This window comes from Amblyomma americanum, chromosome 2, assembly GCF_052857255.1.
Source record: "Amblyomma americanum isolate KBUSLIRL-KWMA chromosome 2, ASM5285725v1, whole genome shotgun sequence".
Classification (NCBI taxonomy): Eukaryota; Metazoa; Arthropoda; class Arachnida; order Ixodida; family Ixodidae; genus Amblyomma; species Amblyomma americanum.
In genome coordinates, this window is record NC_135498.1 from 16,885,618 (window position 1) to 16,903,636 (window position 18,019).

The 18,019-nt window shown below is 45.9% G+C and overlaps 1 protein-coding gene across 2 annotated transcripts; it reads left to right on the plus strand.

The window, feature by feature from the left end:
- Nucleotides 1-1,309: 1,309 nt before the first annotated feature.
- LOC144120687 (E3 ubiquitin-protein ligase RNF34-like) lies at nucleotides 1,310-17,308 on the plus strand. Of its 2 annotated transcripts, XM_077653326.1 has the most exons (5): nucleotides 1,310-1,468; nucleotides 1,642-2,034; nucleotides 3,084-3,335; nucleotides 4,104-4,377; nucleotides 15,480-17,308. In XM_077653326.1, exons 2-5 carry the CDS (start codon nucleotides 1,675-1,677, stop codon nucleotides 15,650-15,652), a joined length of 1,059 nt encoding a protein of 352 aa, XP_077509452.1. In that variant the 5' UTR covers nucleotides 1,310-1,468; nucleotides 1,642-1,674; the 3' UTR covers nucleotides 15,653-17,308. The 2 variants fall into 2 exon arrangements, with proteins under 2 accessions (XP_077509452.1, XP_077509451.1); XM_077653325.1 differs by having other exon boundaries at nucleotides 1,314-2,034.
- The last annotated feature ends 711 nt before the right edge of the window (nucleotides 17,309-18,019 follow it).

The window sequence follows — 18,019 nt, forward strand, 5'->3', positions numbered from 1 at the left end:
TCGCAGCCTCTTGTTTCGCTTAGTTTCGCCTGCTCTGACAGCCTTCCCGGAAACTGCGCCCGTGGGTGACACCAGTATTTCAGTGATTGAAAAAAAATTCAGGCAGGTATACCGATGTTTCATTACATCGCAAAGAGCGTAGTCAAAACTATATGCTACCTTGTGAGCGATGTTTGCTCTCGATTAGGTCATGAGCTGGCGCACAGGAATTGATTAAAATCCGGACAGATAAATATGGAAAAATCTGTACACAGCAGACACACGACTAGAAGGGACAAGCCTTCTAACTTCTAATAGTCGAATACAACTCAAGAACGAAGCAGGTTTTCTCCATCAAAGGACTCCCTTGCAGCCAATGGCGTCGGCCGATTCCCATGATACAATGCAGGGAGAGGGAGTGTGATCTGCCACTTCCCACACTGTCATGTTAGCAGGCTCATGGGAATCGGCCGACGCCAGTGGCTGGAAGGGGGTCCTCTGACGGGGAAAACCGCTTAATTCTTGCGTTGTATCCGACTAGGGGGCCTATATGTACCGCCATTATATCCGACTATAGTGCCTTCTCTATGGCTGCACACGCGCTCGCAGTGTTTTTACGCGCTACACATGGAAATTTTCTTCTTCCGAAGACAAAAATGTCTACAGGGAAAGGACCATAGCTCATGGGGGGACAAAGCTGTGAAATGCCCTTACAGATGAAGTGATGCAAAGCAGTAGTTTTCCAGTCCTGTTAAAATAAAAATTATATTTCAGGGTGATGAGAGTGCAATTTCGCTGCGATTTGTTCTTCTTTGTATTCTTTTTCTTTGTAGACTTCGTATTTGTATGTATATACATATTTGTTTAGTTTATAACCTTGGTGGTTAAGTAGATTTCAATTTTCTTCTTGAATGCAGGAGCCTTCATCATGTGTAATGTAAATAATTTGTTCTTATGCCTGCACTTGGTTTCTCTAGATATGATTTGCATGGATCCCAACTAGCTTTTAACTAGGGATCCAGATGTTGTTTCAAACATGCTTTCTATAAATGTTCAGAATTAAAATTCAATTCAATCCTTATGCGCGCTCGCCTCGGAAAGCGGGAGCGCGGCATCAGCCACCTAGCGGAGATTAGTAACAGAAACCGAAAACAACTGTGAAAGCGTTTTGATGACAGTGTTGTCTTGGCTGGTTGCCAGCTTTAATATACAAAAAATAATATTTTTATTAAAGACCGACAGCAATACAAACGTGAAGCTTACAACTACCGGTGTCTTTATTCAAGAGAGTTTAGTAAGTCGTTAGCCACGCTTAAGCCATCGCGCAGTCATCCGCATCCAGCGCGCAATGATGGCGTTGTTGCGGGTGCTTGCCGTCAGCTGTTGTACCTAAGGACCTAAGCTTGTGCGTAAACAAGGGGCGTACGCTTTTAACAGCATGGCCTAGTAAAGAAAACGTAGTCAACCCGGCAGACGAGTTCAAATCAAGGTATGCTGTGTGTTGTCGGAACCTCCGCTACTGAACTTGACGTGGTAGTTTCGAAACAAGTGCAGGCATTGTTTGCCGTCAAAAAATGTCGGTCGGGCTATCTTTCGAGCCCCGGCGGCGAGTTTTACTCTATCTGTAGACCTTCTTCTTACGTGTGGCCGTACTGAGCGCAGGGGGCCGTGCCTTTCGCGTCGCACCGGATAGGCATGGGGGCGCCAGCCTTCATGAGGGAGTTCCGCGAGCTGATGAACCTGCACAGTGACGGCGGCCTGTTCGGCAGCAGCCACTCTCGCTTGGGGAACTGCGACAGCTGCCTGGCGAAATTCGGGCTGCTGAAGAGGAGGCACGCGTGTGACCAGTGCGGCACGGACTTTTGTGCGTCTTGCGTGCGCGGACGCCGCTGCCCGCGTTGCCGGGCGCTGGCCGGCGGCAGACCCGCGCTCCTCGCTCTGCGAGCGAGAGATCTGCGCGCCCTGCTGCACGCCAGGGGCCTGGCGCCGCCGCTGGGCGCCCGCGAGAAGGCTGAGCTCGTCGACCTGCTGCTGCTTGGGACTGCTGCCGGCCCGGTAAGATAACGGTGCTGTCGTGTGGCTTCGAGTTCGAAACGACAGTTCGAAACGACACATTTTTCGTGTTTGCGTTCATGTTTGCGCTGTTGTATGGATTGCGGTGTATCTATTATGTCTTTAAAACGTTTTCCAACCGTGCAACTAGCGACAAATAATTCCACTAACGCACACTGGAGTGTGCCGTTCGAGCATTTTGGACAGATGTGTGGACGGCTGTGCATGCGTGTAAATCCGTTGTCGCGACCTGTCAACTGAGTGCGCTGGGGCTTGCTTGCAGTGTCCTGTCAATGTAGTGTGAAGTCTACGCCGTCCCCTACGCAGCTTACCACGGCTTGTTCGGCCGCAGCAGCGCAGGACATTTCAATTTCGCGTTTGCTGTGGCGGCGCTGCAGCATACGAGCCATTCTTGCCAACGTTGGCCTTGAGCTTGGAGGGGCCCTTTCGCTGTTGCTTTTCTGCTATGTATCCCAGTGGCGCACCGGCACCTTTATTTGCTCCATAGCCTAAAACTTCAGCTTTGGGTTCAGTAACAAGTGTAATGACACACTTGGTCTAATGTTGAAATTCTAATGTATCATTGCATCAGTGGCTGTCATTTCATTGGTGCATGTAATTTATGCTCAAATATTCTATGTTATAGTTCTGAAAAGTGCTCTTCGTGAATGAATGTTCATTTTTATTATGCTTTCAGCAACCTCCAATACTCATGAACTTCCTCTTATGCGTAGTTTTGAAAAAAAACGAAAACAAAACTGGTTGACGCCTGTGCGAGTAAATGCAGTGTTTTCTCTCCTTATTCTGTGTGGTTTTGCTTCCTTCTGTGGCTTTTAGCATACATGTCAAGCAACATAGCCTTACAATGCCTAATTCCCTTGTGTTGTCAAAGGGCTTTGGCCATTACTTTTGAAATTATGCTGTGGGCCTGGTGAGGTCCATGAATATGCACAAACAGGGCATTCTTTTTCCTGCCCTACTGTCCTTTCTGTCACAGCATTTTGGTGAGGCTCAAAGTACCCCAAGCTGAGCGTTTCTGGTACTTTGTGCAGGAGCCTGGGACTGCAAGGACGGGGCGACCAGAATGGCCAGATTACGAGGACTGGGCAGAGCGGCCAGGGCAGGCTGAGCGACCGGACTGGCAGGAGCAACCGGAATGTCGAGATTTGCCAGAGCAACCGCACAGGCCACCACCGGCCTATGTTCCGCCACCCCAACCACAATGGGGTGGCCCATTTCCTGCAACAGAGGATCCTTTCCCTGCTGCAGATGCACCCTTCTCTCCAGCAGAGACGCCCTCTGAGGTGAACTATGCTTCCATTCTTTAACCAGTAAAGTAATGCTTCTGGTCTAATTGACAAAATGCTAGGTTATTCATACCACATTTAAGAATTATGCATATTTCCTGAGGTGTGCCTATAAAATGCATCATTTTTGGTCTTTAATTAATCATTGCCAAGTGTATTGAGTAACAGTCTGCAAGTAACTACAGTGAAAATTGAATTGGTGAAGGGAAGAGGCGTGATTGAGACTTGTACATACATAGAATCTCGGTGATACGAATTTCGCGATGATATGAATTCACTAAATTCACCGACCAGAGTGTATTGTGTACGATGTGCAGAATTTCGGATGTTTCGAACACTCTCCCTCGCCTCTACGGCCCACACATCGCCAAAGTCACGATCGCTAATCGCGCAGTACGCACCGCGCGCACTGAGCGGCAGTGCCCAGCCCGCACATTGCCAAAGTTGCGATTGCTAATCCGGCACACACCGCGAGTAGCGAGCTCTGGCCCCACAGCAGTGAATGAATCCCAGCAGCCGTAAACAGATCTGTGTGAATGCATTTCTCATGCTTCTGCATACGAATTTTGTTTGTTTGGATGATACAAAATTTCGGATGATACGAATTTTTTCGCGACCCTGTGAGATTCATATCAACGAGATTCTACTGTATTTAGGTACTTGGGGGGGAACCCAACAAGTGTATCGTAGGACCCGCTTTGAGAACCCCTCGAATAGCTGAAGGTGAGAGAGAGAGAGTTGCTTAAGTGTGCATTTTTTATGTAGCATGCACCGGAACAGCCAGAACCCGAACCCACAAGCAGCAGCAGCAGCAGCAGCAACGGCACAGGCGACGGCTGCACGGACGCACCGCCAGCAGCTGTGCCAATTGAGTTGGCGCTTGAGCACTTCGAAAGTGTGGAGGAGCTGGGCCAGCTATCTGTTTTGCAAATGAAGCTCATGCTAACCCGCAACTTCGTCGACTACCGCGGCTGCTGCGAGAAGGCAGAGCTGCATGAGAAGCTAAGCTGGCTCTGGAATCAGAAACGCAAGCACCGAGGTATGCGAAAACTCCCTGCACTGGTTCTCATTGCCTATTTTTTGCACAACTCTTCTTAACTGTGGTGTCCGGTGGTCGATGTCAGGGTCGTGGAGTCCAGTCCCAGCCGTGGCTGCTGCATTTCAGTGGTATGCTTTGCGTTTTCAGTGTATGGCAAAGAAACCCACCCAGCTGGGGAAAATTAATCAGGAGGCCTCCTGTACAGCGTCTCTCATAGCCCAAATGCCGTATTCAGATGTTTGAAGGTCAGATGACATATACAAATAGCTCCTGTGCTGTGGTGCAAGAAACATTCCAAAATCCTTGCAAAAAAAAATCTGTTGAGCACAACTTTGTGCTGTGTATTCAGTACTGTGTTTATCTATTGCCTTGCACAGGCGTTATCAAACTGGGCTCTGCGGAATCCTTCGGCTTCTTCGAGTGGTTTTGGGGTTACCTGAGCCCCTAAAATCGTGCTTAGTTCTATGCCCAGATTTCACGTACCCACTTTTTTTGGGGACTAATCATACTGCAATTACCTATTTGAGACTTTTTCACTATACAGCTAGTCATCAACATTGAATTCGACCATTGCTTTTTAGGGGCTATGCGACTGCATGCTCCTTTTTGCAGGATCGTAAGGCAGAAAGGGACCTTTTTGAGAGCCGTTGGGGTTCTCTGAAGCTGAAAAGATAGCTCCTTAGCCTGACTGGCTTTGCAGATTAAAATAACAGCATAGATTAATGGATGTCCTGAAACCTTTTGTTAATATCGCTTTTCACTTTGGCCATTGTGGCTTTGTGGATGTGGTGTCCAGCCATTGAGCTGCTTGATTCTAGACAATGGCTGTTCCTTTCCTGTGGCAGTGAAACATAGAGATGCTCATGTACTGAGATCACTGTGCACGTTAAGCAAGTGGCATATTTAAAATATATTTGGTGCTTTTCACAGTTGTGCGCTCCATAGTCCGAATACCAGTATGAGCGTTAAGTGCGATGCATTATGTCATGCTTGGCTATTGCACAGCAGCTGTCTTGCTTAGATGGCATAGAGGGCTTTGTGTACAAAACTTGATGTACCACATCCTAATCTGGCTCTTGCCGGAGCAGTGCTTTGAATCTCATTGTCTACTGTTCTGATAACTTCTGTTAAAAGAATTCACTGTATCTGGTCTTAATTGAATGTGTCAGGACTCCGGAGTGTTGTAATAAAAATTACGGAGGGCACTGCTTACATGCTTTGAATTCGAAAGCATTGTTTTGCTTTTAATTTTTGTTTTACCTTGATTTTTAATTTATTTAAAAATTTATCTGCGTTTCTAATGACACCTACTCATTAGCATACAGTTGTAAGGTAACGTATAACTAGGTTCACCTTTGTTTGCCAAGAAGCAATGTGGCTTTTGTGGCCTGTGGGTGTTGTGCTCACCTCGCAGTCTGCACCTCTGGAATAAATTTCTTTTTCTTTGATGCCATGGTGATGCCATTAGAGATTTTTCGTGACCACTCTTGCAGTCAGCAACGCTGGGCTTCGTTGCCGATGGCCCATATAATGATTAAAAAAAATTGGAGGACACCTAAGCTTCGCCTTTAAGAGTGGAACACGACAGCGTGTTGCAGCGCTGCCAGGGAGTCCACGGAATGCCATCTCCTTGCCAATTAGACAAATCGCTCGGAGTCTCTAGGAGGCCTCTGAAAACAGCACAGATGCTGCTCCACACTAGCACCCATAGACGGCTGTGGTTTCATCACACCTGTTCAGAAACGAACGACACTACTCCAACGCAGAAAGGTCTCCAGCGCTGTGCATGGCTAGCGCTGTGCATGGCAAAGGGGGGTTTCAGTGGGCGCCACACGATGGCGCTACGATTGCACACCAAGCACAGAGGAAATTTACTGGAAACGCATGGTACTCGTTTAATTCTGGCATCTGTAATTTACATGCTCATAATTACTCATGAATGCCTCAGTACAGATCTCAAAGATACTTTTCTAAGAAACCCATGCATTCACTAGACATGCCTTTATTCATGTTCAAATGTCGAGCTGTTGTGGCGGAGTGGAAGTGTACCTGTCTCGAATGCCAAAGACCCTGGTTCGATTCCCGTCCTAGACCTCGATTTTTTTATTCATTGAGTGCGCGTGCCCTCTGATTTTTACGCATCTCCCGAATATTTCCAACGCGCAGTGCCGACAACTACTACTACTACTACTACTACTACTACTACTACTACTACTACTACTACTACTACTACTACTACTACGCCAACGGGTTTTCGACTGAACGAGCTGTATACGCTCTTGCGTAAAAAAAAGAAAAAAAGACAGGCACAGGGACTGCTGAGTATGCAGATACATCTTGCTGCCTTGTGTGATTAACAAAATGGACTTCTGGGTCATAGATTGGTAGGCAGCATGTTGTTATGCAGTGGTCCCATAGTAATATTTTGCCGTGCTACTCCTGATCTTTGGGAGATCAACCTTTGTGGTTCTTTACAAAAACACTAAAGGGAAATAACAGACTTGGGTAATATAGATAGCGTTCTTTGGAAACACTGCAAACGTTTTTACTGAGGGAAAAGGTAGCTGTGTTCCTGAAATCTTCGCAAAATCCGAAATCTTTCCACATTGAGATTGCCCGCAGAATTTTGTCGCTTCGACGTCTTTTTTATGACGTCACCATAGCCAACCCGAACAAGAAGCCAACCAGAGTGAGAATACCAAGCCTTGCGTCACGTGGCATATGCCTGCCAACTACTGCGATGGCGTCAAAAGCGACTGGTGGTTCTCTGGCCTAATCACATTTTATAGCGTGCATCAGTGCTTTCATCTTTGGTGTGTTTCCATGTTCAGGCGTGGTCCACCGGCTGTGTGGATTTTGTCATTGATGAATGCACATGCAGACATCACCTGGTTGGTAATTTCGACGACAAAAATTGACCACCGAGGGAGTGGAGCGATTTGGCTTAGGCCTTTTTCAGCGTCGAAGGGAAAGCAGGGACGCACTCTTCTGCAGTGTTTTCTTCCTCATTTAGTGTGACTTGCCGACAGTGTGGTCTTTGGGATCAACAAACTAGTGTACCGTGCTTCTTTAGGTGCGCTCTCGTCGCTGTTTCCAGCGATGGACATTGTACAGCGAGCGAGGGAAATTATTTGTTGTTGGACATGTTTTTGTATCGGGCTCAGGCAGTTCAGTGTTCATTCATGTCAATGGTTGTTAAACTCGAGAACAGGAGTGTAAAATGTGGCCTGGTGTCATACCTGCATTTCTTGTGTAGGTGCACTGTAAACAAGAATATGCTTATATGGGACAGAAAAGGAAGTACACTGTCTTCTAGCGCACTCCGTTTTATAAAAGGGGGTGCGCTCGAGGACAGCATAATCCCATTTTACTCCTGCTTAGAGTGTACAAGAACTTGTAGTGCAAGGCAAATACAGTAGCCGACAGGTAATTCGGACTCCAATAATTCGGACTTGTAGGATATTTTCGACTTCAACGGGGCACCGTCAGTCACCCCATAGAAGCGCGTACATATTCGGGACGGATATTTAGGATTTTAAAAGTCCTGAAAGTTAGATTTTTCGGACTAATTTCAGTCGCCTGCGGGCCGAAATTGGCCATCTTGGATTGAGGTGGATTTACTCTGCAGTTGGACTGGCTTGACATGCTTTCGGTACCTCATTTTTGCCAGTCGAGGTCCCTGCGATCTCTGCTATTTCGAGGCGGCAGTCGGATTGTCATCGCCATCAACTTGCTTTTGTCGCCAACTTTGTCGCGGACAGTTATCGCTTGTCTCATACATTGAAAATTGGTAAATTGGCATCTCGGGGGACACCTGTACCATGCCCCCTTAAGGGAAGGGATAAAGGAGGGAGTGAAAGAAGAAAGAGGTGCCTAACAATTTCGACCACCAGGGGATCTGTAACGTGCACTGACATTGCACAGCACACGGGCTCCTTTGCGTTTCGCCTCCGTCGAAACGCAGCCGCCGTGGTCGGGTTCGGACCCGGGAACTCCGGATCAGTAGCCGAGTGCCCTAATCACTGAGCCACCGCGGCGGGTAAAGTTCGCCATTCGCCGTTTCGTCACTTGGGTTTCTCCGACCGCGTCGACCGAGTGGCGCTCCGCTCCGTCTTCACGAAGTTACATCTGTTTGCCGTTTTGTGATTGCGTCCGGCGGTTCCACTGCTTTGAACGAAAAGTGCCTTGTCTTTGCGTGTGTTTGACGAGCGGTGTGGTGCACACTCGGGCTGTGGACAACATGGCCCCACCGGTGCCGCCGGGTCCTTCAAAGAAGCGTGGGAAGTATTCAGCTAAACGTCTCGACCCTGCTGTCTAGAGTGCACAGTGAAAGCACAACTTTGGCGCAAATACAGACGCAAATCATCGCCAGCAATAGAAATTTGACGCAAGGTAAAGGCAGTGACTTTAAGCCGATTTCATCTCAATAAAGTGATCTTTTTGTACTTCACGGATTATTCGGACCATTTTTCGGGTCCCTTCGAGTCCGAAAAATCGGTTGGCGACTGTAATCATGAAATTAGAGACTGTCAGGAAAAAACAAACAAAAAAACTGGCCTGTTGCTGTCTGTCCATTTGCATCAGCTTACATCTCACCCATTCTTCACGAATTTTGTGCAGAGGCAAATTCGACAAATCCCGAAGTTGTGAATGCTGTTATGTATATACCCCGTCCAAATGCATTTTGAGGTGTGCTTGTTGTTTCGAAAACAACCGGAGATTATTTGTAATCGTACAGTGAAGTGCATGAGTCATACGCCATGCTTGTACGTTTGTCATAGGTGGGAAGAACATTTCATTGCTGCTGATGCACTGCAGCTGACGTTTGTTCATTTGTGTTTATTCTTTGGTATCTTGGTCAATTTGACATGGACTTATCGGTAGTTTCTCTTTTTTTGTTGTCATGCTCATCTTGTAGTTTGTGCTGTGCATATGATTGACTATACAGGGACGAAAGCATTCTTCCTTGATATGAATTGGTGCTGCTTGTCAGCTTGGATTGGTGGTGAAACGCAGCTGTTTCTGAGTTGGTGTAGCAACAGTAATATTTTATTGTGACCTGTCACCTTGAGCCTGCATCTTCAGGCTAGTGGGTTCTTTTCGAAAAAAAAAAAGGCCTGATTACTGTGCTGTAATTCACTGAGGTGGAGTATTCTTTCTGTGAGACGCAGAACACACTTCTGAACTCTCCGAGAGGCAGCATTTTCGGACATGCTTGCTCATCTGCATAGCAACCTCTCACACCATGCATCTAAACAAATTTCTGCAAGTGCACTGCCAATAAGATGCAGTCGGTTGTTTGATGGTACTTGCCCATCGCCATCGAAATAGTGCTGTACGAGAAAGTGATGACCCAGATCTGGGCTGGCAGAGAGCCAATCATTGCCAGGTGCAGTTGAAGGAGTCCGCTAGTGGTGATGGCATGTGCATGCCACTTTTGCATTCTCTTATGCAGTTTTCTTGCTTATTAGTGCTCTGTTTTCAGTAGCAGTTATGTACGTGCCATGTGCATGCCACTTTTGCATTCTCTTATGCAGTTTTCTTGCTTATTAGTGCTCTGTTTTCAGTAGCAATTATGTACGTGTCTGATATCAGGCGGCTAGCCTTGACTTAGTATCCTTTAGTAGCTCCTTAGTATTCCTTAGTAGTATCCCTTAGTGACTTAGTAGGTTGACTTAGTATATTCCACTTTAGTGCCAAAACAGCTAGAAGAAAGATGATACTGAAAATGTGACGTTCTAATGTAGGCACCCTAAAAGGGCTCTGGAATGACATATAAGGACACCAGAATTTGTATGCATGTGCACCTTTGGACATCATTATTGAGCCCTAAGGAGAGTTGGGGTACTGTCTACTTTAGAAAGTAGGCCTTTGTTATTACTGCTAGACCTTTGGGTTTTAAAATGCTTGATTTTTCTCATCTTGCCACGTTGGCAGGAGCACTGTGGGGGTTTCATCACAATTTTTATGCCTGTGTGGCTTTCAGTACCACAGTGTAGATGTTTTCATCAGGTTTGAACATACACTAGTATTTTTCTCTCGGTGTTGATTTGCTAAAATTAACACCCTATACTGAGCTTGGCTGCTCTTGCAGATGTGTCAGAATGTCGGCAGCCTTTTAAGAAGGCAAGGTGTTTGTTGATTCATAGGGGAACACTCGCCAAATACACATAATTGAGGTCTTAGTAAATTGTTATGATGTGCAGTGTAATCATAAGTACTAGGTGACTTCAGGGGAACCTTATTGATTTGAAACACCAAGGTGGTTATGAATTTTCATAATGAAGCAAAGTGCGAACTAGGTATATTTGGGCCTGCTTGATATGTCAGGCCTAATATTTCTTGTAGCTTCTACTGTGAACCGATACCTAAATGGCAAGCTTTGTGGGACAACGAAATAAAAAAAATCTCCGCCCGATTAAACCAATACTAGAACAAATTAATCCTCATGAAACAAAAACTGATGTGTGAAGGACACGGGGAAGAGTCCAGAGTAAACCACATCTAACATTTATGCACAAAGCTGGAGATATTTAAGGAAAAACATTTTTTGCAATTTTGCAATGAACGCATCCCCTTCCACTTCAGCTGTCTCCTTGAAGATACTAATCGACTCATTGAAACATTTTGCTTTTATTTAAAAAATAAAGTAGAGCTTCTAATCAATTTATATGCTTAAAAAGCTCCTAGCTCTTATCCACAAAGAAGAGAGAATAAACATTGCATTTTGTGTATGATAGCCCTTAGTTACTTATGTACCATACACATTTGCTATAGCTGGAGTAAATATAAACTTCATATAAACATAGCAGCTGCACCGTGCATGCATGAATGTGTGCTTATATCGTCGCCAAATCTCCGTTGAGATGCTAACTTGTGTACAAATATAAGGTCCTTGGAAAATTTTTTGACCCTGTTTATTTTTTTTTTTGCGAATGTACAATGAATGCAGTGTTGCATATAGAGAGCATATATACTGAATATAGTCATGTAAGCGCCGCAGTTTTTTTCACAGTTTTGGCGGGGTGCGGCCTTTTCACAGGACCATCATTTTTCCGTTAACTTTCTCCGACTACAGTGCAGCCCTGACTATGCGTCCCCCAGTTCATGCGGGACACGCATTTTTGTGATGAATCAGCGCAGCCTACATACCCTTTAAATACGTAACGCATTAAAAGTATGGGTGATACGGCATGCACCTGACGACTATTACGAAATAACTGCCCAGAGTAAACGATCGCTACTTGCTTGTGTCACATGACCCCAAGCTATTCAGATCCTCCAAAGATCCGATGCTCGATTGACAGTAATGATGGCTTGACGGGGGGTTCGGAGCGGCGCTCTACACATGCGACCCGCAACCGTCTGTGTAAGGCGGCCTTCACCTGGCCCGCTTTTCCATACACTTCGAAGTCAAAGGCTTTGTGGAAATCAATTATTTGTTCATTTTAATGTGAGGTTATTGTGTGGTGGTAAACTGGTAGAAACATTATACTATTCATGATAAACTCTGATATCAGAGATTTAAGAACCTTAGCTGCGGTTTCAATGTGAGGCACACTAGGCTTAGCACCACCAGGCCAATGGCACGTCACAACAATGTGTGTTCTGCGGCACTAGAGCCTGATGGGTGGCACTTCGCTGCAAGGAAACTTGCCGATAGCAGCTGCAGAGGTACACCACATTTTGTCTTTTGCACAGGAGAGGATTGTTCTCATAATGTTTTGTCCTTTCCGATGCAAATGCTGATCGCGTCGTGTGTTCGCGGTTCCAGGCGGAGTCTAACACTCGAGAAGAGTCTGTGGTTGTACCAAGTATTGCAGGCAGTTATCTTCTATTAGCACCCTGTGGAAAGTTACATACACATAAAATTATGTTCGCGTGAAAATTTTCTTGGCTGAAATTTTTTTTGAATTGCTGACTTGTTAGTTGGAAGTGCAGCCTGTACACGAATATATGCGGTACTTATAATGAAACTGTGAGCAAAGTAAATTGGTGGTGCTCTTTGAACACACTCAACATAGTTCATATAGTCATACTTCTTCATCATGATGCCAGGAATAACTAGTGTGTTCACCTCATTTTAGCTTATCCCAGCTGCAATCTGCAAACAGTAATGTAGGCGGCGGCGGTGTGCTGAACAACAGGCCAGGGTTGGTTTCTAAGACATGCAGGTGTCAACTTTAGCAGGCTGTTTTTTTGTTAGCTTACAGTTAGCTTACCTTGCAGGCCATGGTTTTTATGCAGCGGTCGGAAACCCTTTCTTTGCAACAACATATCATAGCCGAGTACATAGCACTACCACAACCACACCCAATTCTTTGAACTACCAGTGGTGTGATGTAACTCACGTAATCATATGAGACTGCTCTGCCTATGGTCAGCTGCATAGATTCGAGATGAAGCCACCTAACTGCATGATCGTTGGGCTTAACCTTTCGTTTGACTAATCGTCACTCCTAGCATTACTGCCATGAAGTAAATTTTGTAGTCTACTCAGTGGCCTAGAATTGGATCATTGCAGTCTGGCATAGCCATCGGTAGCCAGCAGGTAATGTGTATAGTCTTGCAGTTTTGCAGGTCACTATTGTTGTGTGGTGGAATGGCTTATTGATGTGGATTAAAGGTATTCAGTTCATTTCAAGTGAATGGGGACTATTTATTGTTATGCAGCAGATCGCCATAGGTCAACTAAAAGCCTCAGCACAAGGTGAGAGAGGCAGGTGGTTGGTGCGAAACCCACTGCCGGCTACCCACCGGTAAAAATGGGTAAAAGCATCCCCCGGCTCGGTGCCCAGTTTCCTTAGGGGTGTATGCTTGGAAGAGGCTCCGCAAACCCCGCTGCACCTTACGGGGGCAAAACCAGTTTCAAAAACTCAGCCTGCAAAGGTGGTTCATGATTCAGATGAGAGATTCAGTTGATGTTCAGGTTTCGCTAGTTCGATGAAGTTTAAATGAGTTCGCTCTACGAGAGTTCAGAAGATGAGAATGAGTCTCAGTCTTCGAAGGGAGTTTCGGCATGCTGGACGCCTAGTGGTCTGGGCGTCCGCTTTGGCTGCGGGAGGTGGTTGGTTCGACCACCTCCGGACACCCACTGACAAAAATGGGCACACGCCTTCCCCGGCCCGGCGCCCGGCTTTTTAGGGGTGTGTGCTTGGAGGAGGCTCCGCAAACCCCGCTGCGCCCTTTCGGGGGCAAGCCAGTTTCGAACACTCAGCCTGCAAATGTGGTTCGTGTTTCACTCCCAAGTGAAAAGTTCGACTCGAAGCTCGTATGCTTTAACCAGCGTCTCAAGTTCAACACTAAGCGATCCTTCGTCAGAAGCAATTCAGAGTATCACTGCGGTCCTGGGAAAGCCCGGTTTTTCCGGCTGTCCGACTTTGTGAACGTGGCATTTTTTTCTCACAAAGTCGGTCAGCCGGAAAAACCGGGCTTTCCCAGGACCGCAGTGATACTCTGAATTGCTTCTGACGAAGGATCGCTTAGTGTTGAACTTGAGACGCTGGTTAAAGCATACGAGCTTCGAGTCGAACTCTTCACTTGGGAGTGAAACACGAACCACCTTTGCAGGCTGAGTGTTCGAAACTGGGTTTGTCTCCGAAAGGGCGCAGCGGGTTTAGCGGAGCCTCCTCGAAGCACACACTCCTGAAGAAGCCGGGGGTGGGGCGGGGTAGGCTTGTTTTACGAGATGTCCCTGTCAAACCAGTGCTAGGACTCTCTCGGTGACACGCTACTGCAGCTTTGAAGCTTTACTGTTTGCACCAACCTTGCCCCTCACATTGTCCCCCTCACATTGTCTTGTATTTCTCTAGCAATGTTGTTTCTGAGGGTCTGTTCTTTTCTTTTATATATAACTGAAATTAAGTGAGCTAAACTTCTGTGCACTTTTGGTGTTGTGTTCTCATTGTCGTTTCTCTCCACACGGCTCAGAGTAGCAAGTTAGGGCACAGCCTCTTCATACTGATTGTGCCTTCCCACTGGCTTGAAACTTTTGCTTGAAGAGTGGATGCCAAGCCCATGGGGTCAAGTTGAGAGGGCAGTGGCCGCATCCGCATTCTCCTGGCTGCCAATGGCCTAGTAATAACTGCAGAACTCAGTGAAGGCTGTCTGAACTTTTCCCTTGGTTAGGGCTCTCAGCGATCACTGCAGCCAGTAACGTTGTGGTCATATTGCCATGATGTTTGGACAACTGTTGCAGTATAGTTTTGGATTCTGGGCATGTTGACGAATGCCACATACTGCTCAGAATGTCCTGCTCAGTTTGTGTCATTGTAAAGTAGCTTGCAGTTTTTTAAAGGTGGCATTTTATTATCATATGTACTTGATTCTGAGCACCCCCCCCCTTTTTTTAATGTTCGTGATGCCCTAAGTGAGGGGGGGGGGTGCTTAAAGAAGGACATTCTTAAAGAAGTAAATGTGGTAGCCTTTAGGTTACCTGCTATGGTGTCTACAGTGAGTGCTTAATGTTCTTCGTGCGATTTTCCCTGCAAAACTCCACTTGGAACCGATTTCATTGCCCTTATATGGTATGTAGAGTCATCACCTTCTATCTAGAATGTTCCAGTACCTTCCATTGGATTATATCAGATTATACTAATTGGACCCACTAATCCACAGTAATCCACCCACTAATTCCCATGAAATCCATCTTAATCCATTTTCTGGGTGAGCCTGATTTCAAAATTTCAGGTTTCCTATGTGATTTTTGGGGATGGGCCAGCTTCCATATTTTCGGGTTCCACCGGCCGTGGTGGGCAGGTTGCTCACAATCCGCTGGCCAGGTTGTCACCTGCCATGGTGGGCAGGTTGTGATCACCCCACAAAGCCACACGACCTCTCTTGACCGATCGGAATTTCGTTACAGAGAAACCTGCATGACAACAGCCTAATTGCTATCACATTAAAAACAAAAGTGGTGCTCAGGAAATGTGGATCAAAGTAATGGACACAGTGCTGAACTTTGTGCCTTCATCTGTTTTTTTTTTCTTTTGTATGCTTTTTCTTTTTTTCATGCTGGTTGCCAGCATGTCTGCCTGTCTGCTGTCCTCTCTGCTTTGCTATCCTGAAGTTCGTCTCCTCTTTTTTTCTGTGCTCTGGTCCAGATGATGCGCTTGGCGAGGAGGACCTGTGCAAAATTTGTATGGAGGGCTGTGTGGACTGTGTGATCCTGGACTGTGGCCACATGTGCACCTGCACAGGCTGTGGCAAGCAGCTCAGCGAGTGTCCCATCTGCCGGCAGTATGTGGTGCGCGTAGTGCACGTGTTTAAGGCGTGACGGCAGCAACGTGGGGCAGATGCTGCACAGAGGGAGCCGTGCCTGGGCACTGCAGTGAACAGGGATGAAAGTTGCGTTTATGTGTGTGACTTCAATTCGGGTTAATGCGAAATCTTATTTCTTGTAGTCATTGTGCAGACAACTCGCCTACACGGTGCATTTACTTGTGCTCTTAGGAATTGTGCTTTGCTTTTTGTGTGCGAACAGCCCTTCGCCTTCTATATTGCTTTTAAAAGTGGGGGTTCGCTTTTTAGCAACAAGAATATGCAATAGGATACCTGCACTATTGCTGCTACTCTTGCCTTAGTATTGCCTTTGCTTGGCCAAGAGATGTGCTAGTAGCAGCAGGAATGAAGGTCTACTACTTTTTTTACTAGAGATGCGGAGCGCTGTTAGTAAATATGCAGTCTTTACTTGTCGCTTAGAGGGGAATTTTTTGTTCCTCGATGCTGGGATGATTTCATTGGTAGGGCAGAAATTTGGCTCGAAAGAGAGCTAGTTTGATGTTATGCAGTGCATGCCCAATGATCCACCATTTATTTGTTATAGTAATACCGTGATGCGCGGAGGAAAATTTATTTTGTTCAGATATGATACTGTAGACGATAACTGGTATGTGCCATTAGAAGCTTACTCAGCTGTTAGGATTTGACCCTCTCATGGTTGACCATTGCTCTACAGTTGTGCGAACAGTGTTGGTTTTTGCCCTGCTGATTTCAGGCAGGTGCGTTTCGGAAACTGCACTATTAGAATTATGCCACATTTTGTACCATTCTAGGTTTGGGTGAGAAATTGTTGGGAATGTCAAGTTTTGTCTTTCATGAGGTACTCTACTTTGTTCTTTTTGTATTCTTTGGACTCTGGGGAATGGACTCGTTTTTTTTTATTTGCCATTCTCAAATGGCTTCTTCCAGAGAATAAGCGCACAATTTAATTCTTAGGTACAATTGAGAGCTGCTGGAAACAATGATGTAGACAGAAGAGGGCTGCATACAACACGTTGGCATACATTGTTTTTCTATTCTGGTTTGTGTTCTACTTCATGCAGTTCTCATCCTCGCAGTCATAGTTTAGTTTGCCAGAAACATATGAGAAGAAAGTTTTTCTTAATTGTAGTTGAACAGATCTCTTTATGTTTACAGTACTTTGCTTGATTGACTTGCAAGTCTTTCGTACAGTCTGTGTACCTTGCTCAGCAAGACATTGCAGCACCAAACTGCCTACCCTTTGGGGAGGAAAATTCAAGTTGCGTTTTTTTAAATTCAAAACGCAGGGATTATTGTGTCTTGGGACTGACGTTTGGCAAGACCCCCTTGTAGCAAGAAAATTTATCTTAAAAAAAGTATAACTGCCTCATGCCACGTTGGAGCTGCTTGTGGTGTGATGCACAACGAGTTTGATTTGTGGGGCTAATGTCCCTGTGAGAACAAAACTTATGTATTTGAAGCACCATCTCTCTTGTAAGACAAACCTTTTGCCACAACTACAGAAGTGTTTCTTTCTGACTATGCTCTGGTGATGTCACTGCAAACAATCATGCTTTCCAGTTCATGCAAAATATCAAAGGGGGCAAACATAAAGCCACCTTTCTAAATTGTCATAGTAACTAATAAATTTGCGCCCATCACAAAATTCTGGGTGCATTCGCCGAAGAAATGCATTGCCACTGATTCCCCACAGAAGCCTCTGTGCTCTGTCAAGGCTGGCTTGTTCTTTGTCTACTACTTCCTGCTTCTCATCTTATTATTTTCTGAGCTCACCTGCATAGTATGAATCCTCTTAGCTGCAAAACATGGTTAACATGCATTTTTCTACCTACGTGAACATGACCGCAGCAGCGGCCAAGTGGTTGAGCATCCACCTCGAATGCGGGAGGTGCGGGATTTGATCGCCAGTGCCGCTGGGTACCCACCGGTGATACAATGGGTACAAGCTTTCCCCTGGTCTGGTGCTCGGCTTATTTAGGGGGAACTGCTTGGTAAATGGGTCCTTGACCCCACCTTGAGAATTCGAAAATACCTTGTGCCATTGCGCTCTTTGGCCATAGATGCCCTTGTGCCACAGAAATACATAATCATCATCATCATCACCTACGTGACCATGTTTGCAGTACTTGGGCGTGTTTGCAGTATGCTCTTTTAAAGACATTGGCCAATCTTAATTTCTATCCAGGTGAGTATGGACCTGGATTGCTTATGGAAGCAAGCTCTTTAAATGCAAAAATTGCCGAAAAGTGCAAACATAAAAGTGGATGGAAAAATGATGAAAATATGGTGTGCATTGCAGCAGGGGTCACCACTTCAAGGCTGTGCCAAAACTTGGCGTTGAGCATTTAGCATGCGATCAACTGATAGCAGTACTGTCTCT